Genomic DNA, 26,491 nt, shown 5'->3' with positions numbered 1-26,491 from the left:
GAGAGAGAGAGAGAGAGAGAGAGAGAGAGCGCGAGAGAGAGAGAGCGAGCGCGAGAGAGAGAGAGCGAGCGCGAGAGAGAGAGAGAGCGAGCGCGAGAGAGAGAGAGAGCGAGCGCGAGAGAGAGAGAGAGAGCGAGCGCGAGAGAGAGAGAGAGAGCGAGCGCGAGAGAGAGAGAGAGCGAGCGCGAGAGAGAGAGAGAGCGAGCGCGAGAGAGAGAGAGAGCGAGCGCGAGAGAGAGAGAGAGAGCGAGCGCGAGAGAGAGAGAGAGAGCGAGCGCGAGAGAGAGAGAGCGAGCGCGAGAGAGAGAGAGACGAGCGCGAGAGAGAGAGAGCGAGCGCGAGAGAGAGAGAGCGAGCGCGAGAGAGAGAGAGCGAGCGCGAGAGAGAGAGAGCGAGCACCCCTCTGTGGGCGCAGAGAGAGAGATAGAGAGAGCGCGAGAGAGCGCCCTCTGCGGGCGCAGGGAGAGAGAGAGAGAGAGCGCGCGCCCGCGCCCTCGCCCTCTGCGGGCGCAGAGAGAGCGAGCGCGAGAGAGAGAGAGAGAGCGAGCGCGAGAGAGAGAGAGAGAGAGCGAGCGCGAGAGAGAGAGAGAGAGAGAGAGAGAGCGAGCGCGAGAGAGCGAGCGCGAGAGAGAGAGAGAGAGAGCGAGCGCGAGAGAGAGAGAGAGAGAGCGAGCGCGCGAGCGAGAGAGAGCGAGCGCGAGAGAGAGAGCGAAGCGAGCGAGAGAGAGCGAGCGCGAGAGAGAGAGCGAGCGCGAGAGAGAGAGCGAGCGCGAGAGAGAGAGCGAGCGCGAGAGAGAGCGAGCGAGCGAGCGAGCGCGAGAGAGAGAGAGAGAGAGAGAGAGAGAGAGAGAGAGAGAGAGAGAGAGAGAGAGAGCGCGAGCGCGAGAGAGAGAGAGCGAGCGAGCGCGAGAGAGAGAGCGAGCGAGCGCGAGAGAGCGAGCGAGCGAGCGCGAGAGAGAGAGAGAGCGAGCGCGAGAGAGAGAGAGAGCGAGCGCGAGAGAGAGAGAGAGCGAGCGCGAGGAGAGAGAGAGAGAGGAGAGCGAGCGCGAGAGAGAGAGAGGAGAGCGAGCGCGAGAGAGAGAGAGAGAGCGAGCGCGAGAGAGAGAGCGAGCGAGCGAGCGCGAGCACGAGAGCGCGCCCTCTGCGGGCGCAGAGAGAGAGAGAGAGAGAGAGAGAGAGAGAGAGAGAGAGAGAGAGAGCGCGCGAGAGAGCGCCCTCTACGGGCGCAGAGAGAGAGAGCGTGCGCGGCAAGAGAGCACAAAGTTTCAAGGCACCAGGTCCAACATGGGCAAAGAGACTGTACTCCTGGATGTATCAATGCCCCTCCATGTTGGAGGCATGGAGGATGGCAAGAGCAGAAAATGTACTCTGGGTGGTCATCCATGTGGTATCAACAAATGATTCCAGACACTGAATAATGTAAAGACTATGGATCCTGACAACATTCCAGAAACAGGACTGAAGACCCAGGCTGCTATAGAAACCCTCAACATTGTGTGTGTGTCTATATTTCCCCAGCTGTCTGTGTTGTGGGGGGCAGTGGGGTTGAATCTCTGGTTAGAAAAATTCTTGGCACGTGCCAGTCAAGTGAGCTGGCCACATTGCCTGGAGCAGACCTGATGGGCATCAGGAAATGTGGGATGGACCTGAAGACAGAGCAGCACTGGGCGCTCCTGACTGCACCAGCTCCAGAACAGGGTTTGCCTGCTACACATTCAGAGCCTTGCCAGGATGACACACAAGGTATCTCAGGCCACTACTGACCACGCTAACGTGGTGTGCGCCCAAGGCACGACCTATTCCAAAGAAAAGTCACACCAGACTCCAAACCGTGGACACTGTCGATGCCGTCATCTCACCCTGCCCATCAATGTACCCTTCCACATCCACTGTACCTGGAAACCCTTCTCCCCACCCACGGTTGGAGAAGCAGTATAGGCTGGCTGACGTCACCAACTTGGGGGCCAAGCTCATGTCGGATGGCTAAGTTGGCACAGGCCAATGGGTGTTGAAAGCGATGCAGGCCGCATGCAACTGCATCCCCAAATTAGCCGTCAGGGTAAGATTCTGGGTGCCCGCTTCACTGGCCCTCTGCTCACTGACCTTTGACACCGCTGCACGCCTGCTGGCATTCTTGCTCGCCCACAAAGTTGTTCTTGTTGCCCTTGCAGCCACCATAGGTAAAGGGCTCACAGATGCCCTTGTCCGCCTCATAGCGCCAGCGAGGGAAGGCCCCACGGCAAGGCCCCACCTTCTTGTCTGCTTTACAGTATTCTGGGGGGGGGGGGGGAAGAAATGGGGGTGAAGGTGAAAAACAGCAGAGGTCAATACCCATGGACAAATCACCGTTGGTTTGGGGTGGGGAGTCACCCAGAAAAGTGCATAACAGAAACAGGCTCTTTAATTAACACCAGCCTTGGTAATCCCAACAAACCTCATTTCCCCTCCACCAACACAGCACCACCCACACCCCTCCACCACCCCCCGTAGAACTTTGACCAGGAGGTGCACGGTCAAATCGGGGGGGGGAGAGAGAGAGGGACGAGGACGAGGACGAGGACGAGGACGAGGACGAGGACGAGGACGAGGACGAGGACGAGGACGAGGACGAGGACGAGGACGAGGGGAGGGAGGAGGAAGGGGGGGGGGAGGGAGGAGGAAGGGGGGGAGGGAGGAGGAGGGGGGGGGAGGGAGGAGGGGGGGAGGAGGGAGGAGGGGGGGGGGGAGGGAGAAGGAGGGGGGGGGAGGGAGAAGGAGGGGGGGAGGGGAGGGGAGGGAGGAGGAGGGGGAGGAATCATTGATTTCTAAAAAGGATTGGATGGGAACTCAAAGGATACTGACTTGAAGGGCTCTGGGATAAAGTGAAGGCAGTGGGATTGTTGTGCGAGGAGCTTGCAATAGGCTGGGACATTTCTCACTGGAGCGGAGGGGGTTGAGAGGCAACCTGGTAGAATTTATAAAATAATGAGGGGTATAGGCAGTGTTATGACAATGTGAGTATACCTTTAAGAGAGTTAAAAGCAGCACAACTACCGGACCCAGCATCAAATGTACTCAAAAATGGTAACAATCTAACGCTGGGTCTGGGAGTTTGGGGGCTTGGGTGGGAAAGACTAAAAATGCTTTCTATTGACCAAGGAAGCAAAGAAAATGTAAAAAAAAAAAGCATTTACAGGCACTCAGAAGGAATAGATAGGTTGGTGTACTTCTGTAATATTCCAGAGGAAGCAGCATCGGAGAAAAGTTTGCCTTCAGAATGTTATATGGACAACTGTCCTCTTTGGAACCACACTCATTTCAACAAAGGGTTTTGAATAAAAGGGTTAGGAATTGACATTGCTGGCGTGAAGGACATTTTGGAAATGAAGGAGATTTCTGAAATACAGAGGAACCTCAATTATCCGGCATTCGATTATCCGAATTTTGGGTCTGTGATCTGAACTGGTTTAGACAGATTTGAATAGATTTGGGGGTACGAGAAATCCCAGCAGATTTGAACACTTGCAGGTTAGTATCCTAATCTTTAAATAAAACGTAAGTGAGACAATTTGTTTAATTTTGGTGACTTGCGGTTGATTAAATTAAAGAGTGGGAGAAATGGCTCTTAAAATTGCTGAAGAAATTCTGGGATTTGAAAATGATTCCTTCTAAACTTCCTTGGCAAATTTGAGAAAGAAAAAGGCCTTACTTTTAGAATTAGCAAAAAAGTTACATTTGGGTTTAAACAAGGACAAATTGAGGAAAATGGAGTTAGAAGACAAACAAGCCGGGGGCGGGGGCGGGGGAAAAAAAAAAAAGAGAGAGAGTGAAGGTTCTTGACTGTACAGACAGACAGCGACACAGACAGACAGCGACACAGACAGACAGCGACACAGACAGACAGCGACACAGACAGACAGCGACACAGACAGACAGCGACACAGACAGACAGCGACACAGACAGACAGCGACACAGACAGACAGCGACACAGACAGACAGCGACACAGACAGACAGCGACACAGACAGACAGCGACACAGACAGACAGCGACACAGACAGACAGCGACACAGACAGACAGCGACACAGACAGACAGCGACACAGACAGACAGCGACACAGACAGACAGCGACACAGACAGACAGCGACACAGACAGACAGCGACACAGACAGACAGCGACACAGACAGACAGCGACACAGACAGACAGCGACACAGACAGACAGCGACACAGACAGACAGAATTTGAACTTGAGAAGTTGTGACTTAGTCAGCAAAAGTCAAATTAACAGGATGGAGATTAAAAGAGAAGATTGTGATATATATAAAATGTCAAAACTCTGTCACATTTTGATGAGAAAGATGTTGAAGCCTATTTTATTTCAGTTGAAAATTGGCTAGGCAGATGGTGTGGTCGGAGGATTTATGGGTAATGCTAGTTCAGACTAAACTGGTAGGCAGAGCTAGTCAGGCATTTGTCGTATTGTCAGATGAGGTGTCAAGAGATTATGAACGGGCTATTTTAAGTGCTTATGAATTGCTACCAGAAGCATAAAGAAGGAACCAGGTCAGACTTATGTTGAGTCCGAAAGAATTAAACATAGTTAATTTGATTGATGGGTGCGGGCTTTGAAAATAGATAAGACATTTGAGGCTCTGAGAGAGCTATTTTCATGCAGTCTGTTTACATGCTGGGTTGTGGCAGTTCTCCTCTCAACTGTTCAATTTTCTGCAGTTTTATACTCCAGGGCATCAGATTGTGTCATTGGCTTTTAAGATTGTCAACATACTCAATTCAAACTTGACAGGAGTTTGTTGCGTTTTGGATATAATTTAAACTGATGGGCTGAATTAGAATTTGTTTTTATCTCTAAGCAACGAACTGATCGCGTGGTTCGACCCAGTGTTACATTGTTACCATTTCTGAGTATATTTGGTGCTGGGTCTGGTAGTTCTGCTGCTTTTTAACTCTCAAAGTACACCCACACCTTCATAATAATAGAGCTAAATGTAGTTGGCTTCTCCCTGAGATGGGGAATTTCAAGACTTGGGGGCACATTGTTAAGGTGAGAGGAGAGAGACTTAAAAAGGCATAAGAGGCAAATGTTTTACACAGAGGGTGGTTCATGTGTGGAATGAACTTCCTGAGGAAGTGGCCAGTGTGGGTAGAATTACAGCATTTAATAGGCATTTGGATGGATACATGCATAGGAAAGGTTTGGAGGGCTATGGACTGGAAGCAGGGAGGTGGGACTAGTTTAGTTTGGGATTATGTTTGGTATGGACTGGTTGGACCGAAGGGTCTGTTTCCATGCTGTATGACTCTATGATCCCCCTCTGTACTGTAAATAAAGCAATGCCCTCCTTCATATAGCCCCATTCACGTATCATCTGGACCTTTCTCCCTTGTGTTTCTATAGCTCTTCAAATAACCCTTGTGGGGTAGTGTGCTCCACATTCACACCCCTCTGACCAAATATGCTTTGCTTGAATTCATTATTGGATTTATTGACTATTTTAAGATGATGTAGATCATGATAGAAACAGGTCAAACAGTCTATCCCAATATTCATGCTCCAGTCAGGGCTCCCATTTCTTGTCCTAATCTAACATTATAACAATCTATTCCCTTCTCCCTCACGTCCTTATCTCATTTCCCCTAAAAGCATTGCTGTTATCCCCGTTAAGTACTCCCTGTGGTAAGGAGTTCCCCATTCTCACTACTCTCTGGGTGAAACGGTTTGCACCAGTTCCCAGTCAGTGACTGCCTTACACTGACAGCTTCCAGTTTTGCTCTTGCCCACAAGCAAACGCACTCTCCCTGCACCCACACCACCAAAACCCATCTCAAAAAGCTTCAGTTTTCAAAAGCAGAGAGCCAGCCTGTCAACTCTTTCCTGATATTTATACTCAAACGTTTCTCATCTAAGTTATCTCTGTATCCTCTCCAGTGGCTCGATGTCCTTTCTACAACATCTCGTAGAAGTTTGTATAGAATCCCAACATTTTGGAAACAGGCCCTGTGGGCCAACAAGGCCACATCAACCCTCCGAAGAGTAACCCACCCAGACCCACTTATCCTATATTTACCCCTAACTAATGCACATAACCTACACATCCCTGATGGGCAACTTAGCATGGCCAATTCACCTAACCCGCACATCTTTGGACTGCGGAAGGAAATCCACGCAGACACAGGGAGAATGTGCAAACTCCACACATAGTTGCCCGACGCTGGTATCGAACCAGATTCCCTGCTGCTGTGAGGCAGCAGTACTAACCACTGAGCCGCCACGGTGAGCAGGCCTGCAGAGTGCTCTTACATGCAGTCTAACCAATGTTAGATACAGGTTTGGCCTAATTTTCCTTCTTTTCAATTGATAGAAAAATAAAACTCAAACGCTTTGTTTGTTTTATTTCTAAGGTCTTGTTAATCCGCAATGCAGCCTTTAGTGATTGCCGTATTAGTATATTTAGGAGTCCAGGTTTTGACCTGCCTCTGCAAATGGAAATAGCGTCACTCTGCCTTTCGTATCATAGAATCCCTACAATGTGGAAACAGGCCACTTCGGCCCAACAAGTTCTCAAATACCCCCCAAAGAGTAATGCACACAGACCCATCCCCCTACCCTATTACTATACATTTACCCCTGACTAATGCACCTGAACTACACATCCTTGAACACTTATTTTAAACATCTCAATCACGTTGCCTCAACTTCTTTTAGAGAAAACAACCCTCGCCTGTTCATCCTTTCCTGATTCATCTACCGTCTTCCTTTTGGTATTGTTCACAATTTGCATATCAATGGGAGCTTTTCATAATCAAGAGTCCCGATCTTTGCCCTGTAATCCTAGTGTGATCTCAACACAGCTCTGCACACGGTTCACGAAAATGCTTTGCTTTTTCCATTCCGAGCAGGGTCAGTGAGCAGGGGTGAATAAATTCCGTTGCGACGAGTGTGTACTCACCCTCGGATTGTTCAGGAGAGAGGACAGTGACGGACATGGTGTCAGTGGTCATCTGGCCTGCCGTGTCTTTGACAGTCAGCTGAAAGACATACTGTCCTACCTTCAGGTTAGACACCAGCCGCTCATCCTGATGTTGAGTTTTCTGAGGAGAAGCAGAGAATAAACCTTTATGCAACCTTTTTGAGTCCAAGAACTTGCCTTTCGGCCGCGATGCCAGCAATGGCCATTTTTTGCAAAGCGAGCCAGGTGTAGCTGCTGCTGCTAATCAACAGTTACCACTGTGGCTTAATCTCAAACGGTCAATACTCCCCCCATGATGCAGTCTCGATGGCCAACTGTTTACAACCATTTACGTTACAGTACATATATATAAAAACATGCATTCATTTACGACCTTACATATGAACTGGAAAAAGTGATGCTGGAGATTAGAGTCGAAAAGTGTGGTGTTGGAAAAGTACAGCCAGTCGGGCAGCATCTGAGGAGCAAGAGAATCGACGGTTCGGGCATAGCCACACATTCCTGATGGAGGGCTTATGCCCAAATTGCCAATTCTCCTGCTCCTCAGATGCTGCCTGACCTGTTGTGCTTTTCCAGCGCCACACCTTTCCACATTTACATATGGACATAACCATTAGGAATAAGAGTAGGCGACACTTTCGTCCCCTCCCCACTCCTAGATTCTCACCATTCAATAAAAGCATCCGATTACTCCACATTCTCTCCCCACCATCACCCCCCCATAACCTTTCACCCTCTTTCTTAGCAAGAATCTATCTTGACCGGGGGATTAGCTCAAATGGTAGAGCGCTTGCTTCGCATGCGAGAGGTAGCGGGATCGATGCCCGCATTCTCCACTTATTGGGCGGCACGGTGGCACAGTGGTTAGCACTGCTGCCTCACAGCGCCAGAGACCCGGGTTCAATTCCCGCCTCAGGCGACTGACTGTGTGGAGTTTGCACGTTCTCCCCGTGTCTGCGTGGGTTTCCTCCGGGTGCTCCGGTTTCCTCCCTCAGTCCAAAGATGTGCAGGGCCAGGTGAATTGGCCATACTAAATTGCCCGTAGTGTTAGGTAAGGGGTAAATGTGGGGGTATGGGTGGGTTTCGCTTCGGCGGGTCGGTGTGGACTTGTTGGGCCGAAGGGCCTGTTTCCATACTGTAATGTAATCTAATCTAATCTAAAAAAAAATATCCACAGATTCTGCTCGCATTGGACTTTTGAGAAAGAAAGAGTTGCAAAGACCTTTCAAGGTGAGAGGAAGAAGATTTAAAAGGGACCTGTAAAGAGCAACTTTTTCACCCAGAGGGTGGTGCGTGTGTGGAATGAGCTGCCAGAGTAAGTGGAGGAGGCTGGTACAATTACAACATTTAAAAGGCGTCTGGGTGGGCACGTGAATAAGAAGGGTTTAGAGGGATGTGGGCCAATACTGGCCAATGGGAGTAGATTAATTTAGGATATCTGGTTGAACCGTAGGGTCTGTTTTCGTGCTGTATAACTCTCGAACTCCATAACGAATATAAAGCCATTCTCAATAATAGTGATAGGGTTCGGGTTAAAACCTCTCTCCCTCATTCACACGTCCTTCAGGATTGAAAAATCTGCTATTCTTACCCAGCTCGGCCTACATTTGGTTCCAGGCCACAGCATCAGGTTGGACTGATTGTGCCCCACAGAGGGCAACTGTGTTACACAGTTCAAGGGCAGGTAGGGATGGGCAAGGAACGCTGGCCTTGCCAGCATTACCTGAAATCTAAGTTAAGTTTTTTTATTAAAATGAGCTCTCAGTCCATACTCACACTGGCCATCGGTCAATATAGCGGGCTCAAGGCTCCAAACCCCCAGACCCACAATCCTTCAAAACAAGCCAGAGAGTGTCCCACACTGACCCATGGCCATCCTAGATGAGCAATGTCAGAAACCGTCAACCGTAGCTGACAGCTCATCGACGACAATTTTTAATTGGCTACTCACTTAAAACATCTACAAAGCAATTCCTGGGAAGATAAAGGCCCTTTAAAAAGCCAAGACTGGGAAAGAACTACCATTTGGGGCCCTGGTCATTAAGTGCGAGTGTTTATCTAGTTTTAGGTTGGACACAAAATCAGTCTCCTTAAGGTTTACATTCAAGATATAATTGATGTCGTTTGTGGTTTGCTGTATGTTGAGTCTACGCAATAAATACCACAGACAGTCAAGTTCTATTGAGTCACATGTCTTGAAGATTATTGACACCACAAAGAAAAATCCAAGGCTGTCTGGTTTCTGTGCTCAATTACACTATTCCAGTACACCCCCATAACTGAGTAGCTACAACTGAATCCTGGTCACAGCTAGTGACTAAAAGGTGAGGGAGGGTTACCTCGGTACCAGAACATCACGTGACACAATGTCAGGCAGCTGTCTTAAAGACACAGGCTCTTGTGTGGTGTGTGAGCTGAGCAATAATACAAGTGCCACTGGGCCCAATATTATGGAGGTGAGGGGGAAAACACCCAAGATGGCTAGTGTCGGAAGATCCATGGTAATGTTTCCCATTTAGTAGTCATCAGGTAACAGAACCTACAGGAGGAAGCCCTTGGTGATAGTCCAAGGAGTGGGGGGAGTTGGGAGGTGGTGTCAGGTTGGGCAGAGAGGAGAGGACACTGGTTTTGCCTAGTAAGCGCAGAGGTGGCTCAAGGCTTCCCCAAGGTGCCAGAGAAGACAGTCTCCTGCTCCACAAGGAGGACCCTAAGGAAGTATAAACTTCAGAAGCACTCAGCTTCCGCCTCCATTTTACTGTCCAGATTACTGAGTCCTGGAAAACCCAGCCAGCACGGACTAGATTTAAGTCAGCTTCCAAACCGTGCACAAGGAACTCAATTTAATTGCCTCTCTCCTGAAAGTTTGATGTAACAACTGACCTCGAACCATTGCCATAAAAGTTGAGGCTGGTGTGTATACAGTGGGCTCAGAATGATGTCTACCATTTATTGATGGTTAGGCCGGCACCCACTTTCCCCACCTGTCACAACGTACAGAGTTACCATCACTGTCAGTGTGACCTGGCAGCAAAGGCCCGGAATCCAAGTGGATAGTTGGGATTCAGTCAGACACTCCGAGAGAGTAGGCAGGAGCCAGCTCAGGTTGGAGCACGTTCCTAGCTACTATTTAATCCAGCACTGGTTGGACTGGCTGGTTCAGTTTCTCCTACACCAACAAAACACAGGCATCAAACCACACAACGAGAGCAAAACCAAACTCTGCTCTCTCAGAAACCTCATGACCTACCCTCTCCTCAAACACCAAAGTCCTGTTCACACCTGGATGCAGTCAGTTTCCTGTCAGACCTGGGACAGGAAAGGGGGAGGCAGATGGGGAGAAGGAGGGGGGGGAAAGGAATTAAGGCAGACTGGTGGGGGGGGGGGGGGGGGGGGGGGGGGGGGGGAGGAGAGAGAGAGAGAAGAGAAAAAAAAGAGGGAGAGGAGGAGGGGATCACAGACGTTGGCGGCCACACAGACTGGGGGGGGGGGGGGGGGAGAGGGGGGAGGGAAATTGAGAGAGAAAAAGGAGGAGAAAAAGAGGAGAGGTTGGGATTGAGAGCGCGAGAGGATCAGGGAGGAGGGATCGAGAGAGTGATCGAGCGGAAGATTTAGAGCGTGGAGCAGAGGGGATCGGGAGGAGGAGGAGAGGGCAACGAGAGAGAGGAGGGTTTGGAAGAGAAGGCAGGATGGGTGGTTTAAAAAAAAAGGTGGGAAAGAGAGGAGTCAAGAGGATAGTGGGGTGAGATGGGATTGAGGTGGTGTGGGGGGGGGCAAAAGAAGAATTGGGGTGAGGTAACAAGGATGTCATTGATGAGACTCAAAATTAAGGCCTTGCCAGAAACTAATCAGCCCTGTTAGTATCACATCATATTACAGTGTAATGTTACCAGGGCAACCAGGGCAGGGCAAACTCAACAATAAACAAATCACCAGAGCTGATCAAAAAGGACTGAGATAATGCAACATCTTTATAATGTGCAAAGCCCAACATTTCTATTCAATATAAATGAGAACAGCCTCTTTTTTTTCTCCACAATCACCACAATCTAATGACCCGCAACTGATTTTCTCAGTTACTGGATACCGCTGGCATTTCCCAGCACACTTCCAAGTAAAACTAGGGTGTGGCTCAATACTTGATTTTATTGCCGTCTGTAGCTCACTACTAGGGACTTACAAAACCATTTGCGACAATTCACATTTGCATATTACCTTTAGCAGATCAATAATGTCCAAAGGCCTTTCATAGCAGCCAAAGAAAATTTGAAGACGAAAGTGGGTACTGCAGATGCTGGAGATCAGAGTCTAGATTAGCGTGGTGCTGGAAAAGCACAGCAGGTCAGGCAGCATCCGAGGAGCAGGGAAATCAATGTTTCGGGCAAAAGCCCTTCATCAGGAATGAGGATGCTGCCTGCTGTGCTTTTCCAGCACCATTCTAACCTTGAAAGAACATTTGAAACCAAGCCAAAGAGATGGTGAGGCAGACAACCAAACGTTCGCTGACACAGAGATAGGTTTAAGGGAGCATTTTGGAAGGTACTAGGGGTTGCCAATGGTTACATGAAAACTCCAAAGTTTGACGCCCAGATCGTAGAATCCCTACAGCGTGGAAACAGGCCATTCGGCCCCTGTAGCCCTGCATTTCCCATGGCCAACCTACCTAACCTGCACATAACCGGTTTGTGGAGGAAGACAGAGCCCCCAGAGGGAACCGGAGGAGAATGGCTGCGTGGAATCTGCAGTCACCCGAGGTTGGAATCGAACCCGGGTCCCTGGTGCTGTTAGGCAGCATTGCTAACCACTGAGCCATCATGTCACCTCAAGGACGCACCAGGATATTGCTAATGAAGAGACATGTGATAGGCAGGAGTTATTCTTCTTAGCGCCGAGAAGGCTGAGGGGGAATCTGACGGAGGTGTACAAAGTTCCGAGGGGCAAAGACAGGGAAGATAGACGGCAAAACCCAAAGGGCACACAGTCTTAAGATAAAGAGGAGATTTGAGGAAATATTTTCTCAGCCAGCGGGTTGACAGTATATTGAACTCACTGCCTGAAAGAGTGCTAAAGAGGGAATCCTCAAGACACGCAAAAACTGTTTAAATGAGCGAATGGAATACCATATCATATAAGGCTTTTTGGGCCAAGTGTTGGAAAACGTGTGTGTTGTTAAGGTTTTGGTGAACTGCGACAACGCGGAGTTATAGGGAGTTATACAGTACGGTAACAGATCAGTTAGACTAATGCCGACCAGATATCCAAAATTAATCTAATCCCATTTGCCACCATTGGTTCCACATCCCTGTAAACCCTTCCTATTCATGTACCCGTCCAGATGACTTTTAATTTATGTAATCATACCAGCCCCCACCGCTTCCTTTGGCAGTTCATTCTCAAACATGCACCACCCTCTGCATGAAAAAGTTGCCCCTTAGGTCCCTTTTAAATCTATCCGCTCTCACCTTAAACTTATGCCCTCTAGTTTTGGACTCCACCAACCGAGGGAGAAGTCCTTGGCTATTCATTCTATCGACGGCCCTCATGATTTTATGAACTTCTACAAGGTCTCATGAATGAAATTTTAAAAATCATTCCAACAAGGAAATGTATTACCAATTTCCTAATGGGTTAATATGCTGGAACTGCCTGTCTAACGGCACTACGGTGTTTACCTACAGTGCTTCGCGAAAGCAGCTTAACACCACCTTCTTAAGGACAACTAGGGATGGACAATAAATGCCAACCAAGTAAATCACACCCATATTCCTGAATGAATATGAAAAAAAAACAAAAGAACATCAACTGGATTTGTTAAATGTTTCTCTTTGCAGAAAATCCCTGGCCTGGTGAATATTTCCTGCATTTGTTTGGTTATTATTGCAGCAGTCATATTGGATATTGTACTGGACAGAGGATAGATAATAGGAAGGATGAGATGCTACATTGCTGTATGTCCTGTCAAGATTCAGGACGTATACTCAGGGCTGGAGAGGAACATGCAGTCAAAAGGCGAAGATTTGGTTATCATGGTGCGTGAATGTATCGACAATGCCGAATATACTCCCTTTACAGAGCATGCAAAAGCAGTGGGGACAGGTGTAGCATAGATTCACTGGGAGGTTACCAGGGATTGGGAGTGTTATACTTGAGAAAAATTTGGATTTTCTTCAATGCATCTGTGAATGTTAAAGAAAAAAACTTAACATTCTCAAGATGATATAAAATTAAAACTTAGAAAGCTCTGTAAAATTTGTTCAATGACAAAAACCAGGAGCAGAAATATATGAGGACACAAATGATTTTTTTTTTTAAAAAAGTGGGCTATTGAAAATTTTAGTCTGCCAAAACCTCCAAAAGGAAAATCTATCAATTCTTTTAATTTTTGTTAGCAAGGCATCCAATATGACATGGCAGTAGACATGTGTTATAATGGACATGCTCTGTACTGTGGCCTGGGAGCTAATGGGGAGAGACAGAAAGTGGGGAGTGGGAGGCAGAGATGGGGAAAGAATGAGAGGTGTAGAAAGGGAGGGTTGTGGGGACAGGGGTGGATGTAGGAAGGATGAGATGCTACACTGCTGTATTTCCTGTGCAATGCCAAGATTCAGGATGTATACTCAGGGCTGGAAAGAAACTTGCAGTCGAAAGTAGCTATGGTTATCGCGGTGCATGAATATACCGACAATGCCAAATTAAGACAGAGGTCATGCATATAGAGTAATGAACCGAAAAACAGTATCTCAAGAGGTTCTAATTTCTGGTGTAGTTTGCATACATTAGCGAGATTAATACTTGGCTCACAAACTGACGGAGGAGAAATGGGTTTCAGTTTGCGGGTCATTAGCCCAATGTTGTGGAAAAAGGAGGCTGTACTTTCAAGATGATCTACACTTCACACAGAGGGTGGTGAGTGTATGGAATGAGTTGCCAGAGGAAGTGGTGGACTCTGGTACAGCTGCATTATTTAAAAAGGCATCTGGATGGGTAGATGAAGGAGGAGGGTTTGGAGGGATATGAGCCAAGTGCTAGCAAATGGGACTAGTTTAGGTTGGGATATCTGGTCGGCATGGACGAGTTGGACTGAAGGGTCTGTTTCCGTGCTGTACATCTCTATGACTCTATGGCCTGAATTGTGCTGGGGCCAATGTGACCTTATGAACCAAGTAAGAGAGGAGTAGAATGCATTTTTAACCAAATTGTGAGGGGCAACAGATCAAACATGGAAATATGTGGAACATCAAGGGGTAGAGTCAAACAGTGGATAAATAATAACAATATTCCCTGCTCAGAAGGCCAAATTGACATTTGACAAAGAAAAAAAGACCCCTTCCTATTAGCTGAAATACAAGAAATTGTAATTTGATAACAATACATCAACAAATAGATTATGTCTGTAAATGCATAGATACCTCTAACTTCACAGAGGGATCTCCCTCGAGGAGCTTCCAATCAAAACTGACAATTCTAAAGTCATCTCTACTTGCCAACCCACTTAACATCACTTGCTCATTCGGCTGCACAATTCGGTCTCTTCCTGCATCTGCCCTTGGTAGTTTGTCACCTGCAAGAGAAGGTAAATAAAAATCATTAGGATAGGCAGAGCACAGTGAACTACAGCAGAATGGGTTTTAGACAGATTGGATCTAATTACATCTATAATTTTTAAAAAAACTCCCAAATACAATGTTCAACAGCAATAGTATCAGAATCATTATGTTGGAACACTTCCACTAATGACATAGAAATAGTTATCTCCCTGCTATATTGAATCTTCTCTGTGGATAGAATAAGCTTGAAGAGCCAAACTAGTCAACTGGTTGAAGCTTTTCTTCCGTATAAAATAGGGAGCTGAAATTAGTCTTTGCCCGTGGTAGGATGCGTCTCCCATTTATAATTTCTAAGCCTTTTTGGACTTTGCACATAATAATGTCTATAAAACGGTGTTACTGTTAACTTGCATTTACTCTGTTCCAACCAAATCATATGCTGCCCTCTGTCTACACTATCATAATCAGGGCCCTTCACTCTACCTTCTATGCCATGTCTTTCTTCCTCTGAACTTCAAAACAGTGAACTTCTCACAACTCTCTCAGCCGGGCTTTCCTTCGAAAATCTTGAATCCCGAGTTCCTACAGTCTCACCACAATTTTTCTGACTTATCTGCTCTTCCTCGCTCCAATTTTCAACCTCAGAACTACCAATTGCTTTCAAGCTTCTCAATTCTAAAAAATTTTCTTTTAAAAACAAGGCAAGAATCCAACTGAGTTGAGATCTTCATCTTGCATTAATGCCGGTTCTTCTGAGAAGATTCTAGACTAGGGAAACCACACCAAGAATATGTCCTAACTTCTCCCCACCACCATAGTCAGCAAGCCCAAGATTGTCAGCAGATATCAAATTTGGGAGCTTTCCTGTTCAATTCCCTCTAAAGGGACATTGACAATAGGCAGGAAGCATGGGAGGGCAAGGGGACTGATCTACTCTGAAAAATTGAGTTACTCGCTCCCCACAGTGTAAAGTGGGAGACTTGCATGTATAACTTTTAAATGGTAGTTATCTGTGCGTGTGTGAAGTTAATAATCAACTTGTAAATATTTCTGTAACCATGCTGATTTCTCTAAGGAAAGAGTTTTTGAAGCCTGGTTGTAGAATGAGTGGGTTTTAGTGCACCGATGGATTTTTGTTTAGTTTGTTTGCAACCCAGTCTGATAAATAATGGAGCCTATAAAGGATATAGTGAGTTAGGTCCTTACAGTGAAGAGCTAGTGCTATTCCAGACTATATAAAACTCAGATATGGTTATTTAGGCCCAGTGCAGTGACATCCAAGTACATGATAGCTTCTGGAAGAAGCTACTGCAGTTCCAGTTTAATAACTGTACTCTCGAGAGCCTTAAACCTATTGAGATGTTCGATACTGGAGTGTATTGAAAACTGTACAAGGCGTGTTGCGTGCATACAAAAGCTGCTTGTTTCTTTTCAATTTATAAAGGAGTGTTTTGAGATTAATAGGATTATTGTGCTACAGTGGTTAAATTTGTTTTATAAATAGATAGTTTCAATTATTCGATTTTATCTTTGTTCCTATTATCAGAAATTTGCATGCTTGGGTTTCCGAGACAGACTACTTCATTAAAACCAAAACTGAACCATATTGGACTCAGAATGTTAATTCTATTTCTCCCGCCACAGATGCAGCCAGACCTGCTGAGTTTCTCCAGCAAGTCAGGAATATTCCCCACTTGTCTGAGGGAGTACAACTCCAACAACACAAGTGCTTGATACAATTCAGGACAAAGCAGTTTACTCAATTGGCAACATACCCAAAATATTCACTCGCTTCACTGCCAACTTCCAGTAGCAACAGTCTGTACCACCTACAAGATGCACTGCAGAAAATCCTCAATAGCACCTTCCCAGCCTACAACTGTCTAGAAGGACAAGGGCAGCAAACATATGGTAACACCTACCAGTTTCCCTCCAGCACACTCATTATCCTGACTTGGAAATATATCACCATTCCTTCAGTGCTGCTGGGTCAAAATCCTGGAATGTCCCCTTGAGCAACATAATGGATCTACCTGCAGCAAATGCAGTTCACTCTCACCTTCTCAAAGGCAACTAGGGATGGGCAATAAGTTTGAGTGATTTCCACATCCCTTAAATGAATGAAAGAAAAAGCCCTTAATTATTGACAGTGGGTCAGCTGGAACACTCAAATTTAGTCTGATACTACAATGCAGCACTCAGGAAATGTTTCATTGTCAGTGGGACTGTCTTTTGAATGAGGTATTAAATCAAGACCCAATCAGGTGGAAGTCAGCAATTGCAGGAAGGAAAATAAGGAAGCTCTCGACAGAAATTGGAGGAAGGCCAATTTTAATGGTTTTAGGCAAGAACTTTCAAAAGTTGATTGGGGGCAGATGTTAGCAGGTAAAAGGGCGGTTGGAAAATGGAAGCCTTCAGAAATGAGATAATGAGAGTCCACAGACAGTATATTCCTGTTCAGATGAAAGACAAGGCTGGTGGGGTGTAGGGAATGCTGAATGACTAGAGAAATTGAGGTTGAGGTTTGGTCAAGAAAAAGGAAGCATATGCCAGGTATAGACAGCAGAGATTGAGTAAATCCTGAGAAGAGTATAAAGGTAGTAGGAGTATACTTCAGAGGGAAATCAGGAGGGCAAAAAGGGGACATGGGATAGTTTTGGCAAATAGGGTTAAGGAGCATCCAAAGGGATTTTATAAATATATTAATGTCAAAAAAGTAACTAGGGAGAGAATAGGGCCCCTCAAAAGGTCAGCAAGGCAGCCTATGTGCGGGACCACAGGAGATGGAAAAGATACTAAACTAGTATTTTGCATCAGTGTTTACTGTGCAGAAGGACATGGAAGATGCAGAATGTGGGGAAGTAGATGGTGACATCTTGAAAAATGTCCATATTACAAAGGAGGTAGCGCTGGATGTCTTGAAACTCACAAAAAAGTGGATAAATCTCCAGAACCTGACCAGATGTACCCTAGAACTCTGTGGGAAGCTAGGGAAGTGATTGCTGGGCCCCTTGCTGAGATATTTGGATCATCGATAGTCACAGGTGAGGTGCCGGAAGACTGGAGGTTAGCTAATGTAGTACCACTATTCAAGAAAGAAGGTAAGGACAAGCCAGGGAATTATAGGCCAGTGAGCCTGCCGTCGGTGGTGGGTAAGCTGTTGGAGGAAATCCTGACAGACAGGATTTACATGCATTTGGAAAGGTAATGACTAATTAGGGATAGTCAACACAGTTGTGTGTATGGGAAATTGCGTCTCAAGAGCTTGATTAAATTTTTTGAAGAAATAACGAAGACTGATGAGGGCAAAGGGAAGGATGTGATCTATATGGACTTCAGTAAGATGTTTGACAAGTTGTAGACTGGTTAGCAAAGTTAGATCTCATGGCATACAGGGAGAACTAGCCATTTGGATACAGAACTGTCTCAAAGGTAGAAGACAGAGGGTGGTGGTGGAGCGTTGTTTTTCAGGCTGGAGGCCTGTGACCAGTGGAGTGCCACAAGGATCGGTGCTGGGTCCACTTCCTTTTGTCATTTATATAAATGATTTGGATATGAACATTGGAAGGATACTTAGTAAGTTTGCAGATGACACCAAAATTGGAGGTGTAGTAGACAACGAAGGAGGTTACCTTGATCAACAGGCTTTTGATCAGATTGGCCAATGGGCTGAGAAGTGGCAGATGGAGTTTAATTTAGATAAATGTGAAGTGTTGCATTTTGGAAAGGCAAATCAGAGCAGGACTTATACACTTAATGGTAAGGTCCTGGGGAGTGTTGCTGAACAAAGAGACCTTGGAGTGCAGGTTCATGATTCCTTGAAAGTGGAGTTGCAGGTAGATAGGATATTGAAGAAGGCGTTTGGTATGCTTTCCTTTATTGGTCAGAGTATTGAGTACAGGAGTTGGGAGGTCATGTTGCGGCTGTACAGGACATTGGTTAGGCCACTGTTGGAATATTGTTTGCAATTCTTGTCTCTCTCCTACTGGAAGGATGTTGTGAAACATGAAAGCCTTAGAAAAGATTTACAAATATGTTGCCAATGTTGGAGTGTTTGACCTATATGGAGAGGCTGAATAAGCTGGGGCTATTTTCCCCACAGCATCAGAGGCTGAGGGGTGACCTTCTAGAGGTTTATAAAATCATGAAGGGCATGGATGGGATAAATAGACAAAGTCTTTTCCCTGGGGTGTGGGAGTCCAGAGCTAGAGGGCAAAGGTTTAGGGTGGGAGGATTAAAATTTAAAAGGGACCGAAGGGAAAACTGTTTCATGCAGAGTGTCGTGCGTGTATGGAATGAGCTGCCACAGGAAGTGGTGGAGGCTGGTACAATTGCAACATTTAAAAGGCATCTGGATGGGTATATAAATAGGAAGGGTTTAGAGGGATATGGGCTAAGTGCTGGCAAATGGGATATCTGGTCGGGTATGGACGAGTTGGAACAAAGGGTTGGTTACCGTGCTGTACATCTCTATGACTCTATGATAACAATCTGCTCATAGACCAGTAACTGGAAGCAAGATTTAAAAGAAACTTAAGAAAATTACTACAAAAGAGGCAGCAGAGCAAATAGTCATTGCTATTTAATACTTTATCATCCAGAACTAACATGAGCTAATCATGAGGTAAATTGAGGTTCAATACACCACAAACGTCATATTAAATGGTCCATGTATCTCAGATAGATGCCAAAAATCTTATTGGCAATCCATCCAGCAAACAAACGATCACAGAGTGACAAAAAAAAAACTTGTAAACTCTATCTTCCTTGTGAGCGATTTCAGGTGGCCTCCTTCAATCTTCCTCAACTACAACCCCAACTCAGCCTCAAAGTCTTCTCGGTTACGCACCCCCCCAATGAATTGTCAATTTGCTCCAACAATTACTCCCTCCCCGGCTGCTCAATCTCTACTCCCGAGACTGCAGCGCAGTGGAATTACAAGGACACACCCAGCTTTGCCAGCAGACAGCACTGCTCAAGACAATCGCCACACCAACTCCCAGCTTCCCAGAGGCTCTAGTTGCTCTGCGGGGATTTATCTGAGCCCCAGTCTCATTAGCAGCACAGAGCTATCAACTGCTCCCACCCCCACCCCCCCGACCCCCAATGCCAATGAAATCCATCAGCTTTGTAGTCCTGCTGCTGCTGCTCTGAGACCATTGTTGCTGAGTTCCTGGCACTGTGGCTCATTCCTATGCCACATGACTAGCTGCACCCCCTCCCTAACAAAAAACCTGTATAACTTACTAGCGCATTCTTCCAATATCCTATGGTCACTGTTATTGAGTGAGCACATCCTCCCTGTCTGCCGTGCTGTGTACTTCCACTGCCAGTTCCTGCTCTCGGCCCCATAAACACATTATGTGAACTCAGGAGTCCATGGCTTTTGTTTACCCAGCCCCCAATGCCCCATCTTCATCATGGACATCCAGTCCTTGTACACATCCATCCACCATGACAAGGGCCTCCAAGCCCTCCGTTACTTCCTCTCCCGCCGACCCTACCAGTACCCTTCCACTGACACACTCATTTGTTTGGCTGAATGGGTCCACACCCTCAACAATTTCTCTTTCGAATCGTCCCACTTTCTCCTGACCAAAGGGGTAGCTGCGGGCACCACATGGGCCCCAGCTATGCCTGCCTCTTTGTCAGGTACCCCTGACCCACCGACCTTTTTCTCCGCTACATCGATGACTGTATTGGCATCACCTTGTATTCCCATGGAGGAGGTTGACCAGTTCATCAACTTAACTAACACCTTCCCTGCCCCCATCTTATCCCAGATCCTACCTTCCAACTTGACATCGCCCTCTTGAACTGTCCTACCCGTCCATCTTCCTTCCCATCTATCCACTCCACCCTCCTCTTCAACCTATCACCATCACCCTCATTCATTTACCTATTACATTCCCAGCTACCTCCCCCCCCCCCCCCCCCCCAACCCTGCCCTCTTCCCATTTATCTCTCAGCCCCCTTGGGCAACCCCCCCACCCCCATTCCCAATGAAGAGCTTATGCTCGAAAATGTCGATTCTCCTGCTCCTTGGATGCTGCCTGACTAGCTGTGCTTTTCCAGCACCTCACTTTTCAACTGATCTCCAGACCATCACGGACATATCCCTCCCCTTCCTGGACCTCTCCATCTCCATCACTGATCACTGACTCAACATGGACATCTACTTTTATACCATCAGCTCCCACAGCTACCTGGAAAACACTTCCTCCCACCCTGCCTCCTGCAAAAACACTATCCCTTACTCCCAATTCCTCCGCCTCTGCCACATCTGCTCCCAGAAGGACCAGTTCCACCATAGAACATCCCAGATGGCCTACTTCTTCAAAGACCACACTTTCCCCTCCCATATGGTAAACAATGCCCTGCAGCATACCTCCTCCACTTCCCACACCTCTACCCTTGAACCCCACCTTCCAATCGCAACAAGGACAGAAACCCCCTGCTCCTCACTTTCCACCCCCCCAACCTCCGGATACAACACATCATCCTTCACCGTTTCCGCCACCTACAGACCCCACCACCAGTGATATATTTTCCACCCCACCCCTAACCGCATTCCGCAAAGACCATTCCCTCCACGACTCTCTTATTAGGTCCACATCCCCCACCAACCCATCCTTCTCTCCTAGCATCTTCTCTTGCCACAAGAATTGAAAAACTTGCACCCACACCTCCCCACTATCTCTGTCCAAGGCCCCAGAGGAACCTTCCACATTCAACAGAAATTTACCTGTACTTCTACACACGCCATCTACTGTGTCTGTGCTCTCAATGTAGTCTCCTCTACATTGGGGAGACAGGACGCCAACTTGTGAAATGTTTCAGAGAACATCTCTGGGACACACACACTAAACAACCCCACTGCCCAGTGGCTGAACACTTCAACTCCCCCTCCCACTCCACCAAGGACATGCAAGTCCTGGGCCTCCTTCACTGCCAAACTCTAGCCACTCAGCACCTGGGAGGAAGAACGCCATATCTTCTGCCTTGGGACTCTCCAAATAGATGGGATCAATGTTGATTTCAACAGTTTCCTGATTTCCCTGGCCCCATCTTATCCCAGATCCTACCTTCCAACTTGGCATCGCCCTCTTGAACTGTCCTACCTGTCCATCTTCCTTCCCATCTATCCACTCCACCCTCCTCTTCAACCTATCACCATCACCCTCATTCATTTACCTATTACATTCCCAGCTACCTTCCCACCCCCCCAACCCTGCCCTCTTCCCATTTATCTCTCAGCCCCCTTGGGCACCCCCCCCACCCCCATTCCCAATGAAGAGCTTATGCTCGAAAATGTCGATTCTCCTGCTCCTTGGATGCTGCCTGACTAGCTGTGCTTTTCCAGCACCACACTTTTCAACTGATCTCCAGCATCTGCAGTCCTCACATTCTCCACCTGCACAGACATTCCAACACAGTTTACAAGAAATCTTTGAATTGAAAAAAAGTCTGACACTACGATCAGGATGAATGGTCAGAGGCAGAAATAGCCCAAGCTTTCTGTGGAGGTCTTCCACCGTAGCAATGCAGAATAAGGGATTTTTTTTCCCCCAAAATGTTGGAGCCAAGTTAGTCAATCTCAACTACATTTGAACAGGCTTCCAAATGCCCAGCTACAACACAAACCATCACCAGTGCTCTTTGTGCAAGTCAGGTGAATGCAGAAGAGCTTTCAATGCATTGAAGTTGACAGGGGATATGAAAAGGGAGGTCAGTCAGTGGAGCACTAACAAAGTTGAAGCTAGATTTAGCAATGTTCAATTCACCCTGCATCCTGCTCGAATACCTACATAATCCTGTGATGGTTCCAATCTTAACATTTTCAACCATGGCGCTCTCACCCCTCACCATCTCTAGAACCTTCTCCAACCCTGCACAAAATCTCAGTACCTCATGCACATCCACCACTGGCAGCCATACCTCCAGCTCCAAGGACTATATCTCATGCTATCCTTTTCTCATATCTGCTTCTCGAATACTCTCCCTTAAAAGAATTATCTCTTTCACTCTGCTTTGATCACCTTCCAACAACATCTCAAGTGGTTCAGTACCAAAATCTTTCCAATTATGTTCTTCAGAATAGGATGTAGTGGAGGCTGGTACAATTGCAACATTTAAGAGGCATTTGGATGGGTATATATGAATAGGAAGGGTTTGGAGGGATATGGGCCGGGTGCTGGCAGGCAGGACTAGATTGGGTTGGGATATCTGGTCAGCACAGACGGATTGGACTGAAGGGTCTGTTTCCATGCTGCACATCTCTATGACTCCTTTTTTTGACATTTCATGAGATTAAAAAGGCACTATCGGAAAGCAAGTTACTATTTTTGTTTCACTTCAAATGGAGAATTGGCACAGGGAGATTCCATCAGACTGCATGAATCACTAGTAGTAGTGAAAGATAGGGACAATGATGATGTTTTAAGTCTGGGTCAATGACCAAATAACTGATTAGATTTCGTGTCTACACATTAACTACTTCTTGTTTCAGTTTATAAAGCCATTGGCTTCTTGGCAGCATAACCCAGTATTTATCTCGAGTCAGCTGGTGTTTGTATAACTGTCATAATCTAAAGGCCATTTAAATATTGCGTAAAGATATCTTCGCATTTAGCATCCAGACGCAGACTACTCTCCCAGGCTTAGAAACCCATTGGGAATCTCACAAAAGTAAACCTAATACTCAGGACTCAAAAATGCTTCATGTCTGACAGCACTTTGCCTGTAGAGAATACAGCAATTGGCAGCAGGGAGCCTCATCTCCCATGGATCACCACCAAGTCACTATTGGGATCTCACTGCCTCTGCCATTTCCTCCAGGAAGCTCAGAGGCTTGTCATCACTACATCCGTAGCTGCCCAACCGAAACAGAGCAGCTGATGTCGATCTGCCGCACACGCATGGGAAGGCAATTGTTTCCTCATACCTAACCCAGGCCAAGGCTCGCCTCTTCATTGTGTATCTTTCACATTATAAATCCGTCTCCCAGCTGGGAGCTGAGGGGTGTGAAGGTACAACATTAGAATGGGATAGATGGTGTGTCTGATGCCTACTCAGCAATGGGCAATTATCACAGGAGGTGGGCAAGGTTGAGAATGGCCTTTTCCTTTGCTCAGAGGACTACTGAACGGGTGCGGTGGCGGTGGGGGTTGGGGGAGGCAGAACTAACCTCGTGGAACCAGCAGCCCCAGCTCTCACACGCCAACTCCCACACAGATCCAGCTTTTCTAAGGCAGCATGGTTGGGCAGATTGGGCCTTCACCTATTGGGATTTAGACAAACGAGGGGCTATTCTATTGAGACACACGAGATTCTGAGGGGACTTGACAGGAGGATGTTCCCACTTACTAAAGAGACATGGCTGGAGGGGAGGTGGTTTCTCTTTTAAGATGGCTATTCAAGGAGGAATGGTCTTCTCTCAGAGGTTTGCTGGTCTGTGAAATTCTCTTCCCCTGACAGTAGTCCAAACTGGGTCATTAAGTTCTTTCAAGATGGAGTTCAATCAATATTTGATAGACAAGGGAGTGAAGAGTTACAGGGGTGTAGACAAGAAAAAGTGGGGTTAGCCCACAATCAGATCAGGCTGAACAGAACTGAGGGGTCAAGTGGTCAAACCAGGCTCCTCGCCTCTGTCTGACCTACAAAGTCCCTACCCACTGACTCTCCAGCATGACTGGCTCCACTTACCCAGCCCCACCCTCCAAGTGGCTGCTTCAGACTGGGCGTGATCCCAGCTGCTGCTCCAATTGGCCCACAGCCCTTGGAGACAGGATCTCACCTCTCAAAGGGGCACTTGCCCCAATGCTACATTCTACTGCCGACAGACATAGTTGTGTCAGGGTCCCCAAAAAAGACCAGACTATTTGGCCATCTTCGAATTTCCAGCCTCCACCACCAAGTGTCCAAACAAACTGCTGTCATACTCATGGCTTGAGTCTCTCCACTGCTCCCGTTTGCATTTCAGACCTTCAGCACTTGCTACACAATGCTTTCTTTTCAAACTGTAATTTATTGACCATAAGAATAGGTACAGAAGTAGGCCACTCAGTCCATTGAGGCTGCTCCACCACTCTGAGATCATCTGGTAATCACAGAATCCCTACAGTGTGGAAGCAGGTCATTCGGCCCATCAAGTCCACACAGACCCTCTGAAGAGCATTCCACCTAGACCCACTCCCTTCCCCTATCCCTTTTACCCTGCATTTCTCATGGCCAATTCACCTAACCTGCACCTCTTTGGACTGTGGGAGGAAACCGGAGCACCCAGAGGAAACCCACACAGACACTGGGAGAATGCATAAACCCTACACAGACAGTTGCCTGAGGGCGGAATCGAACCTGGGTCCCTGGTGCTGAGAGGCAGCAGTGCTAACCCACTGAGCCACCGTGCTATCCAATCCTCAACTCCACTTTCTTGCCTTAACCCTCGATTCCCTCACTGATTAATATTTGTCTGGCTCAGCCTTGAATACACTTAGCAATACAGCTTCAACAGTTCTCTGCGGTGAAAAGAGGTCTACAGATTCAGTACTCTTCAGGTGAAAAAATTCCATCTTGGCATCAGGGATACTGCAGAACACTAGTCAATCCCACCTGCTTCATCTGCTAGGCTACACATTACAGCCTAAAACTACCAATTAAGATTTATTACAGGTTGAGTTATTCAGACGTTACAGAATCTTCCGACACAACGTTCAACTTATTTTGACAGTCTGAAACCATCTATGTCCAAACTCCAGTTTTCACTATGACCTTATAGTAAAGGCAAGCAAACAGACAACTGGAAATCAAATATCCAAAAGATTGCTCTCACTCATGGCTTTCAATGAAATGCAAATAGATTTCTTTGATGAAAACTCTAACGTGAGCATGATGCAAAGATAGGTGGAGGACCAGGTAGTGTTGAGGAAGAGGGCAGGGTCCAGAAGGGGTTGGAAAGGTGAGGAGAATGGGACAAAGAATTGGCAAATGAAACACAATATGGGAAAGTGTGAGGCTGTGCACTTTGGTAGGAAGAGCGAAGGTGTAGACTATTTTCTAACCAGAGAAAGGCTGTGGAAACCCAAAACATGAAGGAACTTAGGTGTCTTCTGAAGGATAATATGCAGATTCAGTTGGCAGTCAGGAAGGCAAATGCAATGTTTGGCTTCATTTCGAGAGGGCTAAAATGCAAGAGCAGAGTTGTACTGCTGAGGCTGTAGAAGGCTCTGGTAAAACTGTATTTGGAATATTGTGAGCAGTTTTGGGCCCCGCATTTAAGGGAGAATGTGCTGGCACTGGAAGGGATCCAGAGGAGATTTACAAGAGAGTGATCCTCTGGATCAAAGGCTTGTCATATGAGGAGCCATTGAGGACTCTAGGTCTGTACTTGGAATTTAGAAGGATGAAGGGGTGAGATATGATTGAAACTGGATAGGATACTGAGAGGTCTGGATAGAGCGTATGTGGAAAGGATGTTTCCTTTAGTAGGGCACAGCCTCAGAATGAAGGCACAATCTTTCAGCCAGAGGGTGAGGAATCTGTGGAACTCATTGCCACAGAGCATTGTCAAATTGAGTATATTTAGGACAGAGATGGATAGGTTCTTGATTAGTAAGGGAATCAAGGGCTACGGGACAGAGGAAAATGGGGTTGAGAAACATATCATCCACGACTGAACAGTAAAGCATTCTGGATGGGCTGAATGGCCTAATTCAGGTGCTTATGGTCTTTTGTTTTAACATTCAGATATATTGAAAGTGAATCAAATCCCTTGGTTTAATTTTGTTGAGACATCGATTTCGATATACATACTTGTTTGGCATTAAAAACCCAATGCACCCTCATTAAGCACTGAGTTTGCTTATGTGTTTTAAAGTCATGAAAGATTTTCTGACAGAATTATCCTGGGAGTATATGTAATTACATCTCTCCAGGAAACTAGTCACTGCCCTCAGGTACTATGCACTCGAGACAACTG

General features: G+C 46.7%; 1 protein-coding gene across 1 annotated transcript in view; it reads right to left on the bottom strand.

The window, feature by feature from the left end:
* The window catches only part of LOC122553809 (kunitz-type protease inhibitor 1-like), a 67,673-nt gene that overhangs the window by 16,396 nt on the left and 24,786 nt on the right, over positions 1-26,491 (bottom strand). Inside the window, exons 2-4 of the mRNA XM_043698159.2 lie at positions 14,377-14,528; positions 6,950-7,091; positions 2,104-2,274 (exon numbers count right to left, since the gene is read on the bottom strand). Coding sequence (XP_043554094.1) covers positions 2,104-2,274; positions 6,950-7,091; positions 14,377-14,528 — 465 coding nt within the window. The remainder of the gene's footprint in view (positions 1-2,103; positions 2,275-6,949; positions 7,092-14,376; positions 14,529-26,491) is intronic.

This window comes from Chiloscyllium plagiosum, unplaced genomic scaffold (genome assembly GCF_037043375.1).
Source record: "Chiloscyllium plagiosum isolate Xiang-an unplaced genomic scaffold, Cpla_swu_hap1 HiC_scaffold_8, whole genome shotgun sequence".
NCBI classification, from domain to species: Eukaryota; Metazoa; Chordata; class Chondrichthyes; order Orectolobiformes; family Hemiscylliidae; genus Chiloscyllium; species Chiloscyllium plagiosum.
The sequence above is the reverse complement of the archived record's forward strand: the minus strand, read 5'-3'. Positions and strand labels throughout refer to the sequence as shown.